This window comes from Anopheles ziemanni, chromosome 2, assembly GCF_943734765.1.
Source record: "Anopheles ziemanni chromosome 2, idAnoZiCoDA_A2_x.2, whole genome shotgun sequence".
NCBI classification, from domain to species: domain Eukaryota; kingdom Metazoa; phylum Arthropoda; class Insecta; order Diptera; family Culicidae; genus Anopheles; species Anopheles ziemanni.
Window position 1 is genome coordinate 39,468,125 of NC_080705.1, and position 21,390 is coordinate 39,489,514.

General features: G+C 48.8%; 2 protein-coding genes across 2 annotated transcripts in view; both read left to right on the forward strand.

The window, feature by feature from the left end:
• The window catches only part of LOC131293540 (protein disks lost), a 101,682-nt gene that overhangs the window by 25,276 nt on the left and 55,016 nt on the right, over positions 1-21,390 (forward strand). Inside the window, exon 2 of the mRNA XM_058321616.1 lies at positions 11,063-11,071. Coding sequence (XP_058177599.1) covers positions 11,063-11,071 — 9 coding nt within the window. The remainder of the gene's footprint in view (positions 1-11,062; positions 11,072-21,390) is intronic.
• LOC131289813 (brain tumor protein) lies at positions 14,777-20,647 on the forward strand. The gene is made up of 3 exons (XM_058319149.1): positions 14,777-15,075; positions 16,682-19,246; positions 19,301-20,647. Exons 2-3 carry the CDS (start codon positions 17,414-17,416, stop codon positions 20,636-20,638), a joined length of 3,171 nt encoding a protein of 1,056 aa, XP_058175132.1. The 5' UTR covers positions 14,777-15,075; positions 16,682-17,413; the 3' UTR covers positions 20,639-20,647.

Below are 21,390 nucleotides of genomic sequence, written 5' to 3' on the forward strand. Positions count from 1 at the left end.
TTTATTCTTCCTGATCAAAAAGTTTGAAAAATAATCTATGAAATCTATACATAAGTTGTTTGTTTATTACTATTGTTATTTACATGTGCCGCTTCTAAGGCAAAAACCATCCTAATATTTACTTATAAGATCAAAAGATTCAATTCGAAGTATACTTTAATGTTGCATTTGGTGCACACGACAAAAAAAGTTCAAAACTTGTCTGGATATGAATTTATAACAAAGGCTTGAAGCAAAAGGGTCCTTAGTTTCGTCCTCGATGCGAATTTCCACCGCCATTGCCCTGCATGCTGCGAGGAACGCCCTATATTTTACCGGCAACCTCTCGACGTTCGACAGTGTATGTGTGCCCTAGCGCACGTCCATCGGTGTGGGTGTGCGTTTTTGCGAATGCTGCCCACCGTGCTCCTCCTTGCGGCTTAATCTTTCCCCCCCAACGAGCTCGCGGGTTCGTCTGCGATGCTTGTCGCGATCGGCGTTTTGTTTTTCCTCTTCATTTTCTTGCTCGCCGCTCCATGCCGGCCGGTCTACGATGCGGCTTTTGTTGTCTGCGGCGGAGGCCGCGCGTGCAGTAATCCAAAACAGTGCGCGAGGCGAGGCAAACAAAGAAAACAGAACCTGCCAGCCCCAAATCCAAATCTCCGAACCACGTGGGAAGAATGTGTTGCGGTGTGATGCGCAAGGTGCGAAACATGTCGGGAGCAGAATCGGCTCCTAGCAAGATGTTTGTCCGGAGCATCGACATAAGGCTTCAAATGTTTCCTTTCATCTTCCTTCGGTGCTACAGTTCAGTATTTATGGTTCGGTTTTGCAATTGATCTTCTCATCATCGCAAAAGATAGGGTTGTCTTTTAATGTTTTTGTTTTTTCCCCAGACCCGGGTCAGCTCCGACCGGTGCACTTTTCGTTCGTTTGATCTCAGAACGGTGCACGTGTAGCTAATTCCTATCCCGCGAACACATTTTTCGGCCGTCTTGAACGCGCTGCAGACCAAGTGGAAAGCATAAGGCAAGCATAAACTTCCTCTGCAAGCATAAACTTCCTTTTGGCAAAACTAAAAACACAAAGTACAAAGTTAGCGTTGCCTAGGGCGGTTCCGATAGGTCGTCGTCGCGACCCGGATGGGGAAAACTCACACCCCGGCCTCCGTTCGGCGTTCGGTTGCTGTGGCGGTGACTCACTTGTCTGCACTTTGCACTTCAATCCTCCCCCGGCTGACTTGTGGGAAGAGGGTTTTGCCGGGTCCGGAAGCTGGCGACCATGCGGTCGCCATGCCAACACCAGCTGCGACAAAAACGCACACTCCCAAACCAGTTCCAGTGCGGACACAAAGAACTCAAACCTCATGCGATGCGATGCTGCATCGATCGCTTGGTTGGATCTTTTTGGGGGTTGCATCCATTAGACGGGAAGTGGGTTGCGGATGGGGGATCACGGAACCCAGGACCTCAACCAGCCAGCTAGCCAGCCAGCCAGACAGACAGGTAAGGTAGAGGGAGAGGATTGGATGTTGTTTTTTCGGCGCACGAGGGAAGCGAACGCGCTCGGAATGGCCAGAATGTTGTTCCAGACAGTGCAAATGTGCCGGGGCTGGGGCCAGACGGCGGCGTATTTACATCCCGTCCCGATCGATCGATGGAAGAGTTATGCTGTCTAGAGTTAGTGCAGAATTTCGGTGCAAAAAGCATTTGACAACAATGTTTTTGGGGAGATTCCGGTCGTCGGAAGTAGAAACTGCTTTGTAATTTGGGAAAGGGATTCACCGGCTAGACTTTAATTATTTGAAAATGTCATTTGCGTATAAACCGGAACTGCTGCAAGAAGAAGTCCAAATGCACACAACAAATGTTAAATATAACAAACGTCAATCAAATTGGTTCAACAAAAGAGGACAATGTAGATATTTAAATTGGAACAAATAATGTACTATTTGTAAGAAAAAACTTTAATAAACCGGAACTGCTGCAAGAAGAAGTCCAAATGCACAAAACAAATGTTAAATAAAACAAACATCAATCAAATTGGTTCAACAAAATAGGACAATGTAGATGTTTAAATTGGAACAAATAATGTACTATTTGTTAGAAAAAACTTTAATAGTCTATGCAAAAGCCGATTCGCTGAAATACCGTAAAAGTATACCAACAAATTGTAAGATTATTTGCATGCTTCATGGTAAAAGCTCAATTTGTCAGAATACGTCTTATTGCAATCTATCGAAGGATAATCGTTTGCGAAATATTTCCAATTTTTGTACAGAAGAAGTAAAAATGATTGACTTGAATCTACGAATAATTTATCCACTAGCCATAAATTCAATCCACTAAACAAAAGTTGCTAGTTTTGGTACGTTCCTGTTTCAAACGAACTAAATTCAATAATATCTTAAAACTTGTTTTTTCGAAATGAATTATCGCTGACAATAAATAGCAGCATCAGCCATCACTAGATGGACTTCCGCTAAATGAACATAAACACGAAGTATTCAATAACATTAACAATATCGTTTGGTGGCGTGCGGCAAATTGTTCGTGCCCATATGTTATCCTGCTGGGGGACAAAATTACTCCTGTGCTCCGCTGCCAACATGTTCCAGGTCTAAACCCCAGCACATTCAACCATCCTTTCTCCTTTTACACATTTCAAACAGATAGGGAGAGAAAGAGCGGAGCTATTTTGGATTAATGGAAACATGTTTCCTTCTTCGCTTTGCGCTGCAGTGTGTTTTGTCTGGAGTTTTCCATCTCCAATAATATTGATATGAAGCCGGCTAGCGCCGGGACAAGCAGGAAAATGACTGGAAAAATGAGACATAAAATCCAGCCCGGGACCTTCAACCGGGAACCCTGACACTGCTTTTTCCCCTTGTTTTGGTTTTGTGCAACCGTGTGTCGGGTGTGTTTGTGTGGCACGACCGTCCGATCCCGAAGCATCCTCGGCACACAAAACACACGCAGACATACAAGCGCTTGCATGCAGGATGCAATTTATAGTGCGTTTGAATGTGCATGTGCTCTCCCTCCTTTCGTATGGCAGCTCGGGAAGAACCCCTGGAAAAAGGGGTTTTGCCGATGCCAGCCCGCCGGGTTCTGGTTGCACGGGGAAGAATTTCATTTATACGTTCATTTTCTCTCCGGTGGGTTGCATCTGTTGTCCCTCTTATGCCATGCCAGACTTTGCTTTGAAGCAGGCTGCGCTGCAGTCCCCCGTGTCCATGGCCACACACAAACACGCTTGCACACAAACACACGCAAACAAATAACACTACACACACCCTTGGGAAGACCTCCGGTGTGTTCTATGTCCCAGCGATCGCCGCGTCGCAGACGATGATTTAAACCGGGCAAACCCGTGAACGGAAACATAAAACAAAACTCATCACGACTCCGCGTGCCTCGAAGAAGATTAAAATGAAAGAAAACATCGATTAAACAATTATTCATCGTCTCGCTTTTCCGCGAGCGCGCACCGGTTTACGAAAAAAAGCGGAAAGAATGATGCCGGATGCAGCGGAAAAGCACAGGGCGGGGAACGAATTGTGTATCAGCCATGCAGCGTCAGCGGGAGGTGGAAAGTGTCCACCCGGCCCAAAGATTCTAAGCAAGGCAAGGACGGGAAAACCAAGCTCAGAATGTTGTACACACCAATTGATCAACACACACACACACACACATTGTTGTGAAAGGGAAGGTACTAAATTTCTAGGGAAAAAAGCGTACAACAATTTGCACTAACACACACGTGCAGCGTCGTACACCATTTCATAACGTGAAGATAGGAAAAGAAAGAGTAAGTATGGTTTAGAGAGGAAAAGTAAAGAGAACGAGGGAAAAATGCAAGTAACGCAAACGGAAAGAGGAAAAGCAAAACCGAAAGAAGAGAACGAGGAAAGGTGAGGAGAAAAATAGTGCAACAAGAAGAAGTAAAGTTTAGAACAGGAAAAAGCGAAACGCAATGCAACTGGACCGCGATCATAAATACAACACCGGTAACGAGAGAAAGAGGATCAGAAAAAACAGCGAACAGGAACAGGGCAACGAAGCAGAAGCAAACGACACTCTGCGTAAACAAAGGAACAAACGCACAAACGGCGAACGGTGGGCACCGAACGACAGGGAGCAATTAGAAAACGACGAGAAAAAGACGAAACGCAAAAGGGAGAAGCAATGAAGAATGTTTCGAAGGCGAAAGCAAGTTAAAAATTGTGGAAGAGAGGCAAACGAACGAACGGCGGTGGCACGCAAACCGAAGAAGACAAATGCAGTTGGAAACAAATGGAAGAAACCGCACTCGAAATGGTTTGTTGTGCGCAACGGCAATACAACAAACGCGTCTTGTGCGTGCTCAGGTGAAGAAAATGGAAAACACGGGGAAAAGCCTAGCTAAAGAAGGAAGCAGAAGCACCGAGAATTTGCTCTTTTGTTGGGATATCTTCGGAGCATTTCGTCGCAAACGCGCATTTTGAAGATAATGGATCCAACACTTCTACATCGCCTACGACTGGAACGATTGAACGATTTTTGCAAACAGCTTTGGCCATGTGGAACAGGTCCAGTTCTATGTTTCGGGGCGCCAAGCGATCGATGTAAAATTGAAAATTGTATCCAAGGGATGTGGACAGTTTTTTGGGATTTTATTGAACTAACTAGAAAATGTTATTGAAAGTGCGCAAAAATAATCTTGTCAAAACGTAAAGCAAAGATTTGTAAGTTTTGAGTGATTACTGACATGAAAATCGTAAACAACGGTAGAGTAAACTGGTGGAGTATGCAAAAATAGAACAGAATGTAGTAAAGTAAATCATCCAATATGAACCTAAACGGAAGAAATATCAACTGTCTAGTTTATCTATTTAGAAGAATCAGATACATTATTTCTATTCTTCCTTTCTTTGTCAATCCATCAAATTTCAAATTTTATGTTCTATTTTCAAATCGAACACCATATGCTCATTGTAGAGCTTGAAAAAAGGCCGCTTCTACTATTGGATCATTGTTTTCTATTTTCATAAATACATGTATTCCTTTGCCGAGTAGGACAATTTTACTCTTGTAATCTTGTAACTAACAGCCCGCTCAGAATCTTCTGCGGACGAAGAAAATTAGCATGAAAGTACGAGATCGTGAAAAGGGCAATGGACCTGCTAAGCCCGGCCTAATCTGATCCGCCGGTGTCCAACGACCCGCGTCCAGGGTAGTTTTCCATCGGATTCTCTCTTACCTCGCAGTATTTCCAACCCGCAGTCTAACTTGCGCGTAGTTGTGGCCTAAGGTGATCATGTTTACACACATACACACACACACACACAGACACACAACCCTATGCCCTGCGCGTAGGGGTCCCACGGAGGAGGAGGGCAGGAAAATAAACCATGGTTTGTTTTTGTTTTGCCCTGGGAGCTTCGTTTTCTTCGGGAGTTTTCTTTCGCCGTTCGGTCCGTTTGTTCTTTCCTTTGGGTGTGTTTTCTTCGACTCGACGGAGCCGGTCGGTTTCGGTCGAGTTCCGAGAACTGTTGGTGGGATGCACTGGATGCCATTCTATTTTCAACCACCATTCACTGCCCGGGAGATGGTTTGACAAACAACCGCCCTCAGCAGTCGTTTAGCATGATTTTCTTATGGTTTATGAACCATTTCTGGTTTGACGCACTGGAGTATTGGTTAATCTTCAATTCAATTCAATTATGGCATTGAGATCATATGTTTTGTTTGATTCTTTACTTACGTTTTGTTTTGGCTTTTGAATTTGTTTTAGGATTGTCAATTTGTTTGATTCATTTGACGTGCTTAAATATCTCTCATTTTAATTTTTATCTCGTGTTTTGCCTTATTTACTAAATCAATCTAAGGGACAGAATCTTCGAGTATTGTATATTATTTAAATTTTCAACAATATTGTCTTATGAAATAACGGCGCGCTTATAACGTGGGAGGAAATCAACGCCTTACTAATTTTTCAGTGCAATCAATCCTATGGGCTTTTTTCCCATTTGCGCCAATTGCTCGAAGCGGATCAAAACAAACATCATCATCCGAGTGTTTTCGTCGGCTTTTCACTCACCCGGGAGGACATACAAGTTATAAATTAATCTGTACAAATCATCCTCTCTGCGCATCCGGTTTCCTGTGTCTAAAAATATCCCTACCGGGCGCAACATTGATGTATCCCGAGGTGAGTTTCCCGCTCCCTCAGCACAGCGAACCGTTAGCTTAAAGCCCGGAAGGAAAAGCCTGACTACCACCACCAACACACGGCGCACGGTAAAAGGACATTTAAATGGAGTTCTTAATACGATTTTCCCGTCTCCCGTCGCGGTGAAAAGTGTTTCTTGCTCCGTACGTGACGAACGGTTCGGCTCATCGGGGACTCACAAGTGAGACAAAAACAAACCGAAACCAGGGTTCTTCCCTACCCCTACCCTCCCGGAGGTTGATTTCTTCTACACCCTTCGCCCGGTTCTACCACTGCTTCTTCTTGCCGCTAATTTCCTGTCTAGCGTATTATTTTTCCCCGCTGCGTTTCGGTTCGGCCGTTCGTTTCCATTTCCATTTGCTCACCGAACCGATTCAAGTGGTTTGGTCCTTGCACCCTGGAAGTGTCGATGGGAGAGCAACCAGCGGCAGAAAGGAAGCAAGAAAAAACACCGAAACGAAAAGAAAAACGGCCCGTGATCCTTTTCCAAACCAACCAACCAACCAACATGGCGCATTTTACCGTTGCGTAGCCGTTTCGGTCGTTGAATCGAATCCTCCGTCGACGGGAGGTTTTTTTTTTGTTATCCTTCCAGCTCTGAATCGTATCGTATCCTTGCCATCAGCTTCAAACAGTCGCACACACGCACACAAACGTACAACCGGCATCCGGGACAAGAGGCTCGTTTGACTCTCCGAGTCCCTGTTTGCACGGTATAACGACTGGAGTGTGTTGTTTTCCCTAACGATACGCGTTGCCGTTGTTTACTGTGTGCGAACTGTGATGTAGGATGTTTTTTTTTTCGTTTTTGGTGAAGAGTAGATAATTTCAAATTTGTTTGCAAGTTTGCACATCGATTGGAAAATAAACTTGTGTAAATATAGATTAAATGGACTGTTTTGGGTTTGTGTGCTGGATTTTTACCAATCTTATTTGGGATTTCTTTGGTTTTCGTACAATCATTTATATTGACAATCGCGGGCATTTTTTTGTTCTTCAATAAGGGAAAGAGGGACCATATGAACTCTTAAATAAAACATAATAGACTTTTAAAAAATCCCTGCTTCTGATTTTATTATTGTAATCAATTCCATCCATGTTTTAAACTTTTAACGACAGTTATTAATTTTTTTTTCATGTCGTGTTTTTAATTCCATGTTTACGAGTGTTTGATCCTTGTTTACTCATTTTAGTGCTATAAATTTTAGTTCACGGCCTCGGATCCGATGCCTTACGCTTCTTAGTGGTGTTTTGAAATGAAAAAAGGCTTCTTCGAAAAATCATGAACAGTAGAGTTCGTCGTCTAGCTTCGCCGCAATTGGTTGTCCTGTCCATTTGTGATTGCTCAAAACAAAAACAATATTCACCCGTAAGCCATACCTTTTGCCTCGCGCTTTGGCTATGTGTGTATGTGAATGTGGTGATCGTGAAATTCGCAACCACCCCCCTCCCCCTTCAGCTTGGGCGAGCATACACGAAGCAAAAAAAACGATGGGGCTGGGTGGGGGGGACGCAAAAAGAACAATTCGCTCGTCCGCGAGCTGGAATTCTCGCTCGTTTCGCGCTCGTGTTCGCTTGCTTCTTCGCTTGCCAAGTTCTGCTGCCCCCAAGGCGAAACCGTTCCGTTTCGACGAAGGACGAGAGGGGGAGCTATGGCAGGTCGGGTTGACGGAAAGTTCACTGAACCCTCGCCCCGGCCCGAAGACGCCGAAGCAACAGCAGCAGACGAAGCGCAGAGCATCGCGCACCATTTCGAAACAAGGCGAGCAGCTAACTCATCTCCCCGGTTCAGCTCGCCGAGGGACGAAGGCGGTTTTTCCTGCATCCTGCTCCGTGGTGGGCGTGGTGGTGGGATGGGGGGGATGCTGCGCAGGGACTGAGGGGGTGCATGGACTGGACCTGGACCCTGGCTGCCGGTTCCGATGCCGGGTGAAACGAACGGTTGGGAACGTTTTTTGCCCGTGCGAATTGTTCTTTGTCTGGACGCAACCACCACCGACACACACACACACACACACGCACACATTGACTCGGAATTGGTCGTGTCGTTCTCGGTTCTCGAGTCTCTCGATCCCGCCGTGTCCCGCAAGGGTTTGTTTTCCTTTTATTTTTCCATCCCCCGACCTTTTAGGGGTGGCGTGGCGCACGCCTCGAAGGGTGGCTTGCAGGGTAGATATATATTTATGTATTGAAGGTGGAGGCTGAGAACGTCCCGAGAACGGCACACAGACATCCCTCCGGTGGCCGTATCCTGGCACGGGCAGAAGCGACTTGCTCTTTGCCTTCCATTCTTCCTGATTGTATGCGGCTTCCAGCTAAAACTCATCCATATCGACCCGGGAAGCAACACCCCTAACGAAGGATGCGACTCAAACGCACACACACAACCACGTACACGTTGGAGGGGTGGGTTTCGCATTGGGGGACGGAATGCCGGTCGTTTCCCTCTGGCTGGAGAATGCTGGAGGGTGACTCCCCGGCAAAAATCGTGATTCGCACAAAATTCGTAGGGAATCGCTAGTTCGAATCTGCTGCCGGGGAGGAAAAAAGAAGAAAGGACACGCGCGTCTGGCGTGAGCGGAATGTCCGACCGACCGACCGAACTCTCGGCGGACCAACTGAACTGGAGGCTTCGAGCCACCGCGTAATTGAATCCTAAACTCCCGCTGGCCCCAGGCCGCGAGGGCACGTTGCTTCCGAAACCTGCTGATGTCGGTGATTTTCCATTCCATCCCCTCCCCCCCACAAATCCCAACCCAGAGGGTGGGAAAAATTATCCCCGTTTTGTTTTCGAATCGCCTCGCTGACTGTCGAGGCGTATCCTGCCGAGATTTTCTCCTGGTCCTTTTATTTTTTGTTTCCGTTCCGTTATCAGCGCGCTATTTTGTTGTCGCAGCGAAAGCGACCGAACAGCATTGCAAAGCAGCTTATTTATCCATTTGTCTTAATGAATTAGCGGACTTGCTTCCATTCATTCCAGCATTTCCTTGGCCAATCCTTGGGACGTGTTTTGAAAAAGCTTATGATAATGCGAGGACAACGACGACGACGATGACAGCATCCAATCATTGCTGGGTGCCAAATGCCAAATGCCGACTCCTGCGGCCAACAAATGGAGTCACATCATCATCAACATCGTTCGTGTAGGCCCTGGGAATGCAATAATCGTATGCCTACCAAAATAGCACCAGGGCGGAAGGCATACTCCAATCCGAATGGGCTCCCCAATTACCATAGATTAAGAGGCTTCCTCCGTCAAGGACTTTTCCGGTCGAATCGAACTCTCTGCTCTACTATCGCATAAGAGGACGAGCGGCTTCGGAATGGTGGGTTATTAAGTATGATTTGGAGTTCCTAATAACTCGTGCCCGCCTCGAAGCTGTGCGAAACAATTACGCCCGAAACCATGGGCTCCACCGTAGATTGGCGTAAATTGTTCTTCAGCCTGCGAACGGTCAATTACCAATGGTTTTAATCAAATAAATAGCCTTTCGCTTTTTCAAGCACTCTTCACTACTTCTGCTTTAACTCCACCGCATATCTCGCCAGTGAGTTCGAATTAAAATTATCCAGTCCGGGGACTTGTGTTTTCTTTTCTTCTCGGGTTTTGATGGAACGACGACGACCACATTGCACCATTAATGGGCGTCGGGTTTGTGTGCGTGGGTCTCCGTGCTCTCCCCAACGTAGCAAGAAAACTCCTGTTGCCGGCAAGGGACTCGCCAGTATCTTGGTTTTATTTTTACTTTATTTTTTTTTTGTCGGTACGCCGGTACGTGTCGCATAACAGATGTTTCCATGTTTTTTGATGCTCCACACCGACCGCGACGATGGGGGAAGGCTATTCCATGGGCGTTCGATTCACTTTCAATCCGGCCGTACATTTTGTTTTTCTCTTCCACTACTCCCCCCGGCCCTTTCGCTCCCACTTACCGTTTGTTTACCAGATACGATTGAATTTCGCTGGCTTTTGGAAGAAAAATATGGCTGCCGAGGAAAAGGGGCTATATACCCACAATGCCGCGGTACGAGGCGAGAGTGCCCAATTCCTCACTTCCAAATGAAAGATGCTGCCTCCATAATGCGACATCAGCAGCAGCAGCAGCAGCTGAAATTATATCGACAGCAGCTTCCCGTAAGCAGCTTGCCTGTCGACGAACGGCGCGAGACACGAGCCGCTTTTAATGATACCATTCCGATCGGCCGTTTCCACACCACCACCACCACCACTACCACTCACACGCGTGTGCTCTCGGGGCCGCACGCGCTCACCAGACCGGGTGCCCAATAATGCCGACGACCACACGTGCCCGAGATGATGGCATCGACAGATGCTGCGCTCAAGGATTCATGAACAGGATCTCGGGGCCTGCTGCCGTTTGTTCGAGGAACTTGATGGCGCGGAACCGGTGGAATCGGTGGTGGCTTAGGGTTCGGGGCGAGTCCATCCAACTGCGTGTGCGAGCAGCAGCAGTTGGTATTGCCGTTATGAGCTGGTTTTCGAATGCCTACTCTTGTCGATGTGGTGAGAGATATGTATCCATTTTCGAACACGCAATTTGGGGAAATAAATTTATTATTTGGCCCCTAGAAGAAGCGAGCAGCAACCAAATGTTCAACGATTGGACAAGTGTGTCGTAAATATTTCCTAGAAACTCATCAACATCGCAGGATGTGTCATCAATTTAACTAGAGCATATTCGCAAGGATTCCGGATATTCTGATTGCGCTGGCGTAACCATGTTACATCATGTCACGTTCTTACTCTTTCATTTCTTAGAAATATTTATAGAAAAGCTCTAATTTAAATCAAATACGCTTCTAGAAGGCTCAAAATCTTCACAATGTTGGGATCTGTAAATCGTATTAGAAACATCAGGTCACATGCTCCTTCATTTCCCGTCATCATACGTCATCAGTTAGTCTTGTATTAGATAGGCAAGATGGATCTCTTAGTTCCAAAAATAACTCTCAACTACGTAACGAATTGTGAACGGTTCGAGAATTTAATTGAAATTCTCCAGCCTCTCTTGTTGAATGTAATCTGAAGCAATTATTTCCCAACCTGACACCGTCGACATGGTGTATCTGTCGTCTCTAGACTTTTGATATTTGATCATCATTCTAACCTATCGGATACAGTAGGAAAATCCTTCAACATGGCGAATGAGAAGTAAAATTGTAGCTTTACTCTTCGCTTTACTTTTTGTCTTACAAATTACCGTCATTAATTCCTTATTCTTTGGAGATATTTTTCACAAAATGCTCATGGAAATCGAAACTCATTAATTGTATGTGGTTTGCTCTATTGTGTCTATTCTGAAAAGCAAAAACACAATCATATCTAGAAAAACTTGATTTAATGAATTGAACTAATTGTAAGTCTTATTGCCATTTCGCAAGAAACAATTTTGGAGGGACAACAAAAATATCAGATCATAGAATTGCGGATATACCTTTTATGCTAACAGGTTCGGTACGACGGTCCTTTACTTTCGTTCCTTCTGGAAGATGCATTGGAATTAGGATAAGTAATCACCAAAATTTAGTTTAGTTTGTATCAAAACACCAGAGTTCAGTTTGTATGAAAGTATACAAGTACTATTATCCATGCAAGGGCTACATCGTAAGGAGGTAGCATAAGCGTGAATCACTCGGTAATTTCAGGAACTTGGTGCCTACCTCAAATTTTCTTCATTTTCGTAAGTCCTGCTCAGCACCGTACACCCGGGCCAGTCAGTGTTTTGGGGTAGTTGTTACATTTAGAGGTGCATATGTCCGCCATATACCTTACACTTCCCAGAACTCTTGTGCTAACCTCAGGTCTCTGGTAAATGCTCCGGAAGTGTTTTGGAAATGTTTTCTAGCATCCTGATAGGCTATCGAGATGGGTGTATTTTTGAACGTTTCGGGCGACACTTGGTTCGATTTGGGTGTGTGCTACAGCCATAGTCAATTCATGGCATGTGTTTTTGCGCGATGGCTTCGTTTGACAGTTCGTCGTGGTCGGTTCGCAAAAGGAAAAGGGTTGAAACGATCCCGGGACATATGCTGCTGTCGTCTGCCGGCATATCTCGAGGGGGCGCTCGCTATGAAACCCGGCAAAGGCATGGATGCGATGCCGGTGATCCTGGCCGAGACGAGTGTATGTGTGTGTGTGTGTTTGTGTGTGCGTGCGTTGCTCGGGTTCGGTTTCGGTAACGGTAACCCAAACCGCTCGGTTAAGGGTAGTTTGGGCATTCTTTATCCTCCCCATCAGCAGCAGCATATTCGGACACTCACACAAACATGGGGTAGTCAAATCACTCCATCACACACAATTTCCCCCTGCGAGCGAGGGGTGCACATTCGTCGAGGAGGTACGCAGCCAGTGCCACAATGTTCGAGGTTTTTTTTCCCTTATTCCGTCTCGAGCAAATATTGAAGGGGATGAAAGCAAAAAAGTGTGTGTATGATGACGCCTGCTGGTGCGCCTGGTTGGGGTACGCTTTTGCTGGGTTTTCCACCGCCCGGTGTTGGCGGTTTCCACCGAGTCCTTCAAGGAAAGGAAGCATAAGCCCGGGGGGAGAATGGAAGCGTAATCCATTCAAATGAATAATGTATTCCCAAATAGAGTCAATTCAAAGCTTTGGCACGAATGAAATGGAAATACAGAAAAGGACGAGAAAGTATAGATAGCTACGGAGAAAGCAGGCAAAAGGAGCACAGTTAAGCACAGTCTAGTGGAGCGGCATAAGCCCAACGGAAAAAAGGATATTCGTACCAAAGCCAACTCCGAGCAACTCCCCCAGTCATAGTTGACCGAGCGACATCATGTTGCTGCCGGTTGCTATGCGCGCCGCCATGATTTGTGTGTGTGTGTGTATGTGGTAAGCGAATGTGCGAACGTATGTGTTCGTTTTTGCCGGCTTTTTTTCCTTCAGCTACCTCCCCGCCGTGTACATCAAAACGGTCGACTCCTGGAGGTCCTTGATTTGACGGTGCGCTTTCAGGACTCAGGTGGAGAGAGTGTCCTTCGCCGGGCGCCGCCATTTCGTTTTGGCGCAGCCGGGCGCGGTGCACGATTGGGTGGAGTTGGCGACGAAATGGAGTCGGACGGAGGAAAAATAATTGAAAATCGTTTCCCGGAAGGGGCTATGAATGGCAGCGTCTTCAAGGTAACGGTCGAACGGCAGACAGTCCCGCAAGTCGTGAGGGTGTTTTTTTTTCTGGAAGGCGCAAGAGGAAAAACGAGCGAAAAAGGATATTCGCTTCGGAAGATCCCCGGGTACGAATTTTGCAAACGTTGTTCGAATCCGGCATTTCTTCCCTTTATGTTTGTCTATGATTTTGTTGGTAAAATTGCACAATTTGTGCGCGGTACCCCCAATTGAGCAATAGAGATAAAAGTCCAACCCCAATGTGTGTTTATTTTTTTCTTTCTTTTGTTGCTACACACGCCATTCATCGCGCGTTGCCTTGGACATGTTTTCTTGTGTTTCTTTTTGTTTTGGTTGTGTTTCGTTGCCGCAAACCCCCGAGGGGATGGGTTTCGAGTACGGGAAGGGGGCGCAGGGGGCGCGCACCATAACTGGTGGAGGTGTGTTGCAAGCCAGTCTGGGGACGAGGAGTGTTTTATTTGGGAAATTCTTTGTTTAACACCGCCGCGCGTCTTCGTTAAGCGGAAATGTTTTTGAACCCTGCATGGCGCATGCGAATGGTTGTGTGTGTGTGCCGTTGACACGATACATTTATGTGTGTTGGTTTCGATTCTCGTTCTATACCGCACGCTCTCCGCTTTTTTTGTTGGAGCGGATGAAAGAGCGCGAGCGGTGAGGATGCCAGCGGAGGAGTAAGCGAGAGATCCAATAAGAACAGACGCGCGTTCGTTACCCCGCCGCAGTATGGAGCGTTGCTTGGTGTGCGTGTGTGTACCTCTGCTTTTCATTCTTGCTTTAAGCACACAAGCGATAAACAAACAACGAGCAGAAAGAGCAAGGCAGAGAGAGGAGAGAAAGAGAAAAAAAGATGCGCAGTGACGGGCGATGGCGCTAACAAACACAGCTGCGGCCTCGTTTACGGAACCGGCTTGGAATGTCGGTCCTTGCTAGGGGCGCGTGGTGGTGGCAGGGATGGGATAGGGAAATAGAACTTCAGAACTTTCTGTCCACAGGGAAAACCTTCCACGCGTGGAAGATGCGAGGGTGCCCCCACGATGTTGACGGCTATTTGTTCGGACGCCTGAACAAAGCTTGCGCAGCAGCACCGTCGATCCCAACGCACACTAGCGCGCACGGGAACACGCACATCTGGCAGATGGCAGCCGCGAACTCGACCCGCATGTATAACCAAACGCTGCGGCGCGCGTTTCTTTCGCTCCCTTTCTCTGTCTCGCACTCTCTCTCTGAGAACGAACGCGGGCTTTGTGTGCGTGCAAGGGCGCCGCTGCTGGAGCTTCACACCTTGTGTGTGGGGTTTTTCGCTTTTCGCTTGGATCGCTACGGTCAGTCGTACTGCAGAACTGACGGCGGCAAGAGTGAGTTTTTTAGCGCGCTACGTCTCTGCTGGATTGCTTCGCGTTCGGTTCACAAGGAAGCAAGCAGAACACACATTCCCTCTCCCCTGCCCTGCCGGGTGTCTTTCGTTGCCTCCGCGCGTAGGAAGCGAACAGGAAGCGAACACACAGGGCGGTGGACAACCGCGTTTCCCGTCGAGTCTCGGAGGCGATGCGAGTCACGCATTATTGAATGCCGTTTTCGTTTTCGGCCATTCCAGTCAGTAGTAGTGGGCCGGGGAGATGCAGTTTTCGACATCCCCGGTGCTCCAGGGTTCCGGTTAGAGTTTCGGACGGTGTGTTTGCGCGTCACATTGGGCGTTCCGGCTTCCGGGCCATTCGCCAAAGGGGTGTGTGTAGCGAGCCAGAACCAACTCGCGAACAACCATTTTTTTTTTTTTCGAACGGTGAACGATGAAATTTCTTTCTGTGTGCGAAGAAAGCAGAACCGCATGAAAGCTACTACTATATACTACTCCATTCTCGGAAATGGACGATTGGTGGTAAACCCGTAGAATGTGTAAAAACCCAGGGACTGGGACGTGTAACGTGCTGTTCGGATGAAATTTTGCAACGGTGACTTGATGTGTGCAAAATAAACCAGCGTAGTGCGTACAAATCGGATGGGTTCGCATTGGAAGTTTGCACCCATTGCATGATGATAGTGTGATATCGTGGAACTGTTTGTTAGTTTAGACTTCTTGGTGGAGAACTTCCTCATCCTCGACATAAAAATGGACAGTTAAAAGTGACGAAAAAAAACGCCAAAGTAAATGTTTTTTTCTGCAGCTCTTCTGAAACACCACCACACTACCCATGCACTATGTGCTGCGTCGGCAGATAATCATTAAACCATATGGTACTGCAATTGTTAGTTTTTTTTTCAACTGTGAAAAAACCATATCGGCCACAAGTTCAACGAGCTATCCAGGGTTTCGCTACGCCATCCACGCCGTGAAACAAAGGGACAAAAAGTGCAAAAAAAACAGGACGTTTTACCTTGTGTGAAGGATACTTGGTTCATCACATACACACGTACACACTGTGCCCACGTAGAAACGCCAGCTTTTGTCCTGCTGTGTATCCTTGAATGAGAGCGCAACAGGAAGCAGTAGAAAAAACGGCCGCTGCCGAGGGGAGTAAAGAGTGATGTGTTGTGAGCGATACCTTTGTGAAATTCAACACACATACGAGCGTAGGATAAAACACAGATAAAATTCCTCGCCCAATCTGGATAAATGATGTTGGTCTGCTTCTTGTATCGACTCAGGCGGTGTTTTAAATCAATTTGCCTAACCCCCCGAAGCTGTTCTCCAACCGCACGGCCAGCAACAAATCTAGTTGGTTCTGGTTAGCTAGTAAGGACATTCGGGTTCTGACTGAACTTACAAAGCATACCTGTGTGATGAGAGTGAGAGAAGGAAGGTGCCAAGATGAGTGACGGTCGTCGAACGTCTCTGCCTGGATATGCAACAAGAAGGTCTCAAGAAGCCGAGGGAAAATAACTTTCTTGACCGCCGTTTCGAACCTCAAGCAGTAAATTTATTGATGCTGTGTGTTCGTGACTGGTTTTTACAATACACTCATGTGTGAGTGTGTGTGTCTACTGTGGTGTTTGTGACTATTATTTTGCAGGATGCACAGCAGTGTGATGTTTCCTACGATATCCTTGCTGAACCCGTTGAACTTGTGTTCAATTCCCGGATTTAGTATTGATTTCTTCTTTAAAATATAAAATCCAACACACTTGGACTCTGTACAGCATCAAACATACGACCTTTACAAGGTTTTGTGTTTGAATAGTGTATCGGGATTATTTTGAAATATTTTAATCTCTTTAAAAAGCGAGAATATCGTGATTTGTCTCCATTTTCTGTAATTCTACAATGTCAACCCCACCGTAGGTTGTTTCGAAACCTTATTATTAACCATTCTATATTTGCGACTCTCAATTAGATTGACGGATTTGTTTCCGTGAAAACAAAGTGACAAGAATTAAAAAATAAAAAGAAATACGGAAAACAAACACTTAACGCAACGCTTAAGTCGAATCCACGTTGCCTGGTGTGTGAATAGTGTAGAACGAAACTCGTGCAAGAGTGCAAGAAAATTGTGATACAACCGGAAATACTAGTTCACGCCCGCGCGACAACAACGACGACGAAGAAGAAGGGAGAAGAAGTGCATCCGCAAGGCAGACGTGACGCAGCCGGAATCCAAGCGTATATACACGAAGGAAAAGGGGGAAAAAATAAAGCAGCAACGAAAGAATAGGAAGCAGTAGCACCCCACACGCATCATCATCCAAACACAACGGAGAGTTCCAAAAATAAAAAAAAAACCCACACACGGACGTTGTCGGTCGTCGTCAAGGCGACCAGCGGTCGTGTAGAGTGCGTACGTGCGTTCGTGCGTGCGTGTGCTTTCTGCTCTATTGGTTTGTGGAAGAACGCGCGTTCTTTCGATGTGTGAATTTCGCTCCTCCGTCAATGGTTTGCGATTGTGTGTGAAGCGCTAAAAACGTCAATTTTAGCAGTTGTTGATTTCGAAGCGTGAGAAAGTGACAGTGTCATTGTTAAAGGAGAGGTGCGTGCATCAAGTGAATTGGAAAACAAACAAATTGATCGGATAAAACAAACGAAGGATAGCAAGGCGCGGCTACACAAGGACACTAATGATCGATGTAGGATGGCCTCGTCACCGACACCATCCTTAGACTCACTGCCGGGTGCATCAAACTCGATCGGTTCGTTCGGCGAACCGGCGGACTACCTGTCCGACTCGCCCCTGACCACGCTGAGCGGCGGCTCCGGCACCACGTCCGGCTCGTCTCCGCCGGCCAGCGACTCCGCCATCTGCGACGACTTCGCGACCTCGTCCAGCATCGAGTCGGCCCAGTCGAACAACGGCTCATCGGAGTCGCTCTTCCCGCGCTGCACCGGCTGCAAGAGCAAGCAGTCGGACGCGGTCGCCAAATGCATCGACTGCGTTAACTTCCTGTGCGCCAACTGCGTCACGGCGCACCAGTTCATGCACTGCTTCGATGGCCACTCGGTGTTCCGGATTGCCGGCACCGGTGGCAGTGGTGGCGGTCCGCTCGGACCGATCGTCTCGCTCGGCCTCCCGCTCGGGGGCTCCATGTCCACGAACGGCAACGCCCCAACAACGCCCACGCTCGGTGGGCTGCTCGGTGGGTCGGGCTTGGAGGGTCCACCGGGTTTGCTGGCCAGCAGCATCCTGAACGGCACCGACGGCGGAAAGATGCTGAACGGTGGTGGTGGTTTCGAGTCGTCCCATCCACGCCTCAGCTCGCTCAATCTGACCATCAAGGACGACGCCTGCAGTCTGGTGAAGTCAATCATGAACAATGTCATAACACCGCCGACCTCGAACGGCACTGGAGGTGGTGGCGGCGGCGGCATTGGTGCCCCGGGCAGTGGCAACGGTGGGTGTGGCGGGAGCAGCAGCAGCACCAGTAGCACCAGCAGTAACAGCAGCAGCAATGGTAGCAACGGAAGCAGCAGCCTGCTGAACCATCTCAACAGCCAGCTGTCGAACGTGATGCAGCCAACGTCCATGCTTGGCAGCACCGAGTTGCTGCTCTCGAACGGCCTCGGTGGTGGCGGCGGTCTCGGTGGCCTGCTAGGGGGCAACGGTGGCACTGGCAGCAAGACGAACTACTTCTGCAAGCGTCACCAGAGCGAGCTGCTGAAGTTCTTCTGCCGCACGTGCAACGTGCCGGTGTGCAAGGACTGCATGCTGCTGGAGCATCCGAGCGGTGTGCACGAGTGCGAGCACAACAGCGATACCACGCCGAAGCAGATCGAGTCGCTGCTGCACACGGTCTCGGAGGTGCGGGCGAAGGCGCAGGAGCTGCGCTCGCTGATCAAGAACGTCGAGCACAGCAGCCAGCGCATCCAGCTGCAGTACCACAAGGCGCAGAACGAGATCAACGATACGCACCAGTTCTACCGGTCGATGGTGGACGAGCGCAAGGCCGAGCTGCAGAAGGAGCTGGAGAGCTTCTACAACGCGAAGTCGATGTCGCAGTCGGTGCTGCTGAACCGCAGCCAGGACCAGGTCGACAAGGTGCTGCAGAGCTGCGAGTTCGTCGAGCGGCTGACCAAGTGTGCCGGCCTGTCCGAGCTGAACATGCTGCGCAAGTTTCTCGAGAACAAACGGCTACTGTTTCCGGCCATCAGCAACGATCTGCAGGCATCGTACGAGCTCGAGTTCGTCTCGAACTATCAGGCGATCCAGATCGGCGTGCGCAACACGTACGGCTACATCCGGGCGAACTCAGACCTCACGAGCACCACCACCAAGCAGCCACCGATCGCACGTCCCACATCCACCACGAACGGCGGGGGAGGTTCGCTGATTGGAGGCAATCGGAGCTCCAGTCCGTCCAACAGCAGCACCGGCAGCTTGAACCTGTTGCACCATCACCATCACTCGAACGGTGGCGGTTCGAATCTGTTGATGAACGGCGGTGGCCCACACCTGCTCGACCACCATCAGGTGCCACAGAACGCGCACCAACAACAGCACCAGCAGCATCAACAGCAGCATCAGCATCAGCAGCAGCAACAGCACCACCAGCAACACCAGCAGCAGCAACAACATCAGCGTTCGTACGGCGGCGCTGGTTCAGCTGTGAACGGCCACAGTAACAACGGCGTTGGCCTGTCGACATCGCCCCTCAGCCTGGTCAATGGACTCGGGGGCGCCTTCGATACGACCAGCACCATCATCTCCAAGCGCTTCAACAGCGCCAATAGTCTCGGCCCGTTCGTCGGAGACGCGGGCCCGCTTGGGCAACCGATCGGCAATCCGTACGAGAAGTGGAGCAACGGAGGCACCGGCACCGATCTGTTCAACAACCTCGCCGACCAGTACACGATCCCGCTGAACCCGATCGGTGGAGGCGGAGGTGGTGGCGGCGGAGGCGGTGGTGGCGGTGGTGGTGGAGGAGGCGGTGGCAGCGGACAGCAGGACTCGTCGACGGCGGCGGCCATGATCGATCTGTCGGCGAAGCTCATGTCGACCACGATGTTCCCGCCGAAGAGCCAGATCAAGCGGCAGAAGATGATCTACCACTGCAAGTTCGGTGAGTTCGGCGTGATGGAGGGTCAGTTCACGGAGCCGAGCGGGGTGGCAGTGAACGCCCAAAACGACATCATCGTCGCGGATACCAATAACCACCGGATACAGATCTTCGACAAGGAGGGCCGCTTCAAGTTCCAGTTCGGCGAGTGCGGCAAGCGTGACGGCCAGCTGCTCTACCCGAACCGGGTGGCGGTGGTGCGCACGTCCGGCGACATTATCGTGACCGAGCGGTCGCCGACGCACCAGATCCAGATCTACAACCAGTACGGCCAGTTCGTGCGCAAGTTCGGCGCGAACATTCTGCAGCATCCGCGCGGCGTCACCGTCGACAGCAAGGGCCGGATCGTGGTCGTCGAGTGCAAGGTGATGCGCGTCATCATCTTCGATCAGTCGGGCAACGTGCTGCAGAAGTTTGGCTGCAGCAAGCACCTGGAGTTCCCGAACGGCGTCGTCGTCAACGACAAGCAGGAGATCTTCATCAGCGACAACCGGGCGCACTGCGTGAAGGTGTTCAACTACGAGGGCCAGTTCCTGCGCCAGATCGGCGGCGAGGGCGTCACCAACTATCCGATCGGCGTCGGCATCAACGCCAGCGGTGAGATTCTGATCGCGGACAATCACAACAACTTCAACCTGACCATCTTCACGCAGGACGGACAGCTGGTGTCCGCGCTCGAGAGCAAGGTCAAGCACGCCCAGTGCTTCGACGTGGCGCTCATGGACGACGGTAGTGTGGTGCTGGCGAGCAAGGACTACCGGCTCTACATCTACCGATACGTGCAGGTTCCTCCGATCGGTCTGTAAGCGCATCGGCCCAACCCCGTGTGCCCCGGCGTCAACGACGGTGGTGGTCTTCCAGTTGGTAGAACGCGCGTGCGACAATGTGGCCTCCCAAGATAGTACTGTAAATACGTATGCCCCATCTCCACATAATCCCGTGCATGGTTGCTGCACACAAAAGTTGTACAGCGCTCGCGCCGTCTCTTGCAGCGCAGGGTGTTCAATATCCCGAACCAACGTCCCGATACAATCATCTTTCGAACGAGAGCTAGGGGAGTCGCCGGGACTTTTTCTTGTGATAGTGCCACACAACGTCTAAACCCCCCCAGTCACTAAAGCAGCGCCGGAGGACCACAAACCGCGTAGAGGAAGTGAAGTGTGTACACCGCAGTGTCACTTCCCAGAGGGATTAAACACTCTGGCGAAAGATTTATAAAAAGCAAACATGGATGAATGAATGAAGTGCAGAGAACAAGAAAGTGAAACAAGGACGACGCAGCCAAACCAACATTTTTGATGGGACCTATGTGCATATACATATGTGTGTGTGTATATATATGTATGTGTGTGTATGTGTGTGTGCATGCTAGTGTGTTTACGTAACCGTAAGGAGTTCCACGCAAATGCTCAGAAGGATATGCATCGAACAATCAGACTTGAACTGAATCAAACAGGTAAATAAATGCGACTTCTAGTCTTTTCCCTAATGTTAAGTTGAGAATGCAAAAAGCTAGTATAGGAGGAAGGAATTTTATTTTAGATGCTTTTATTCGTTG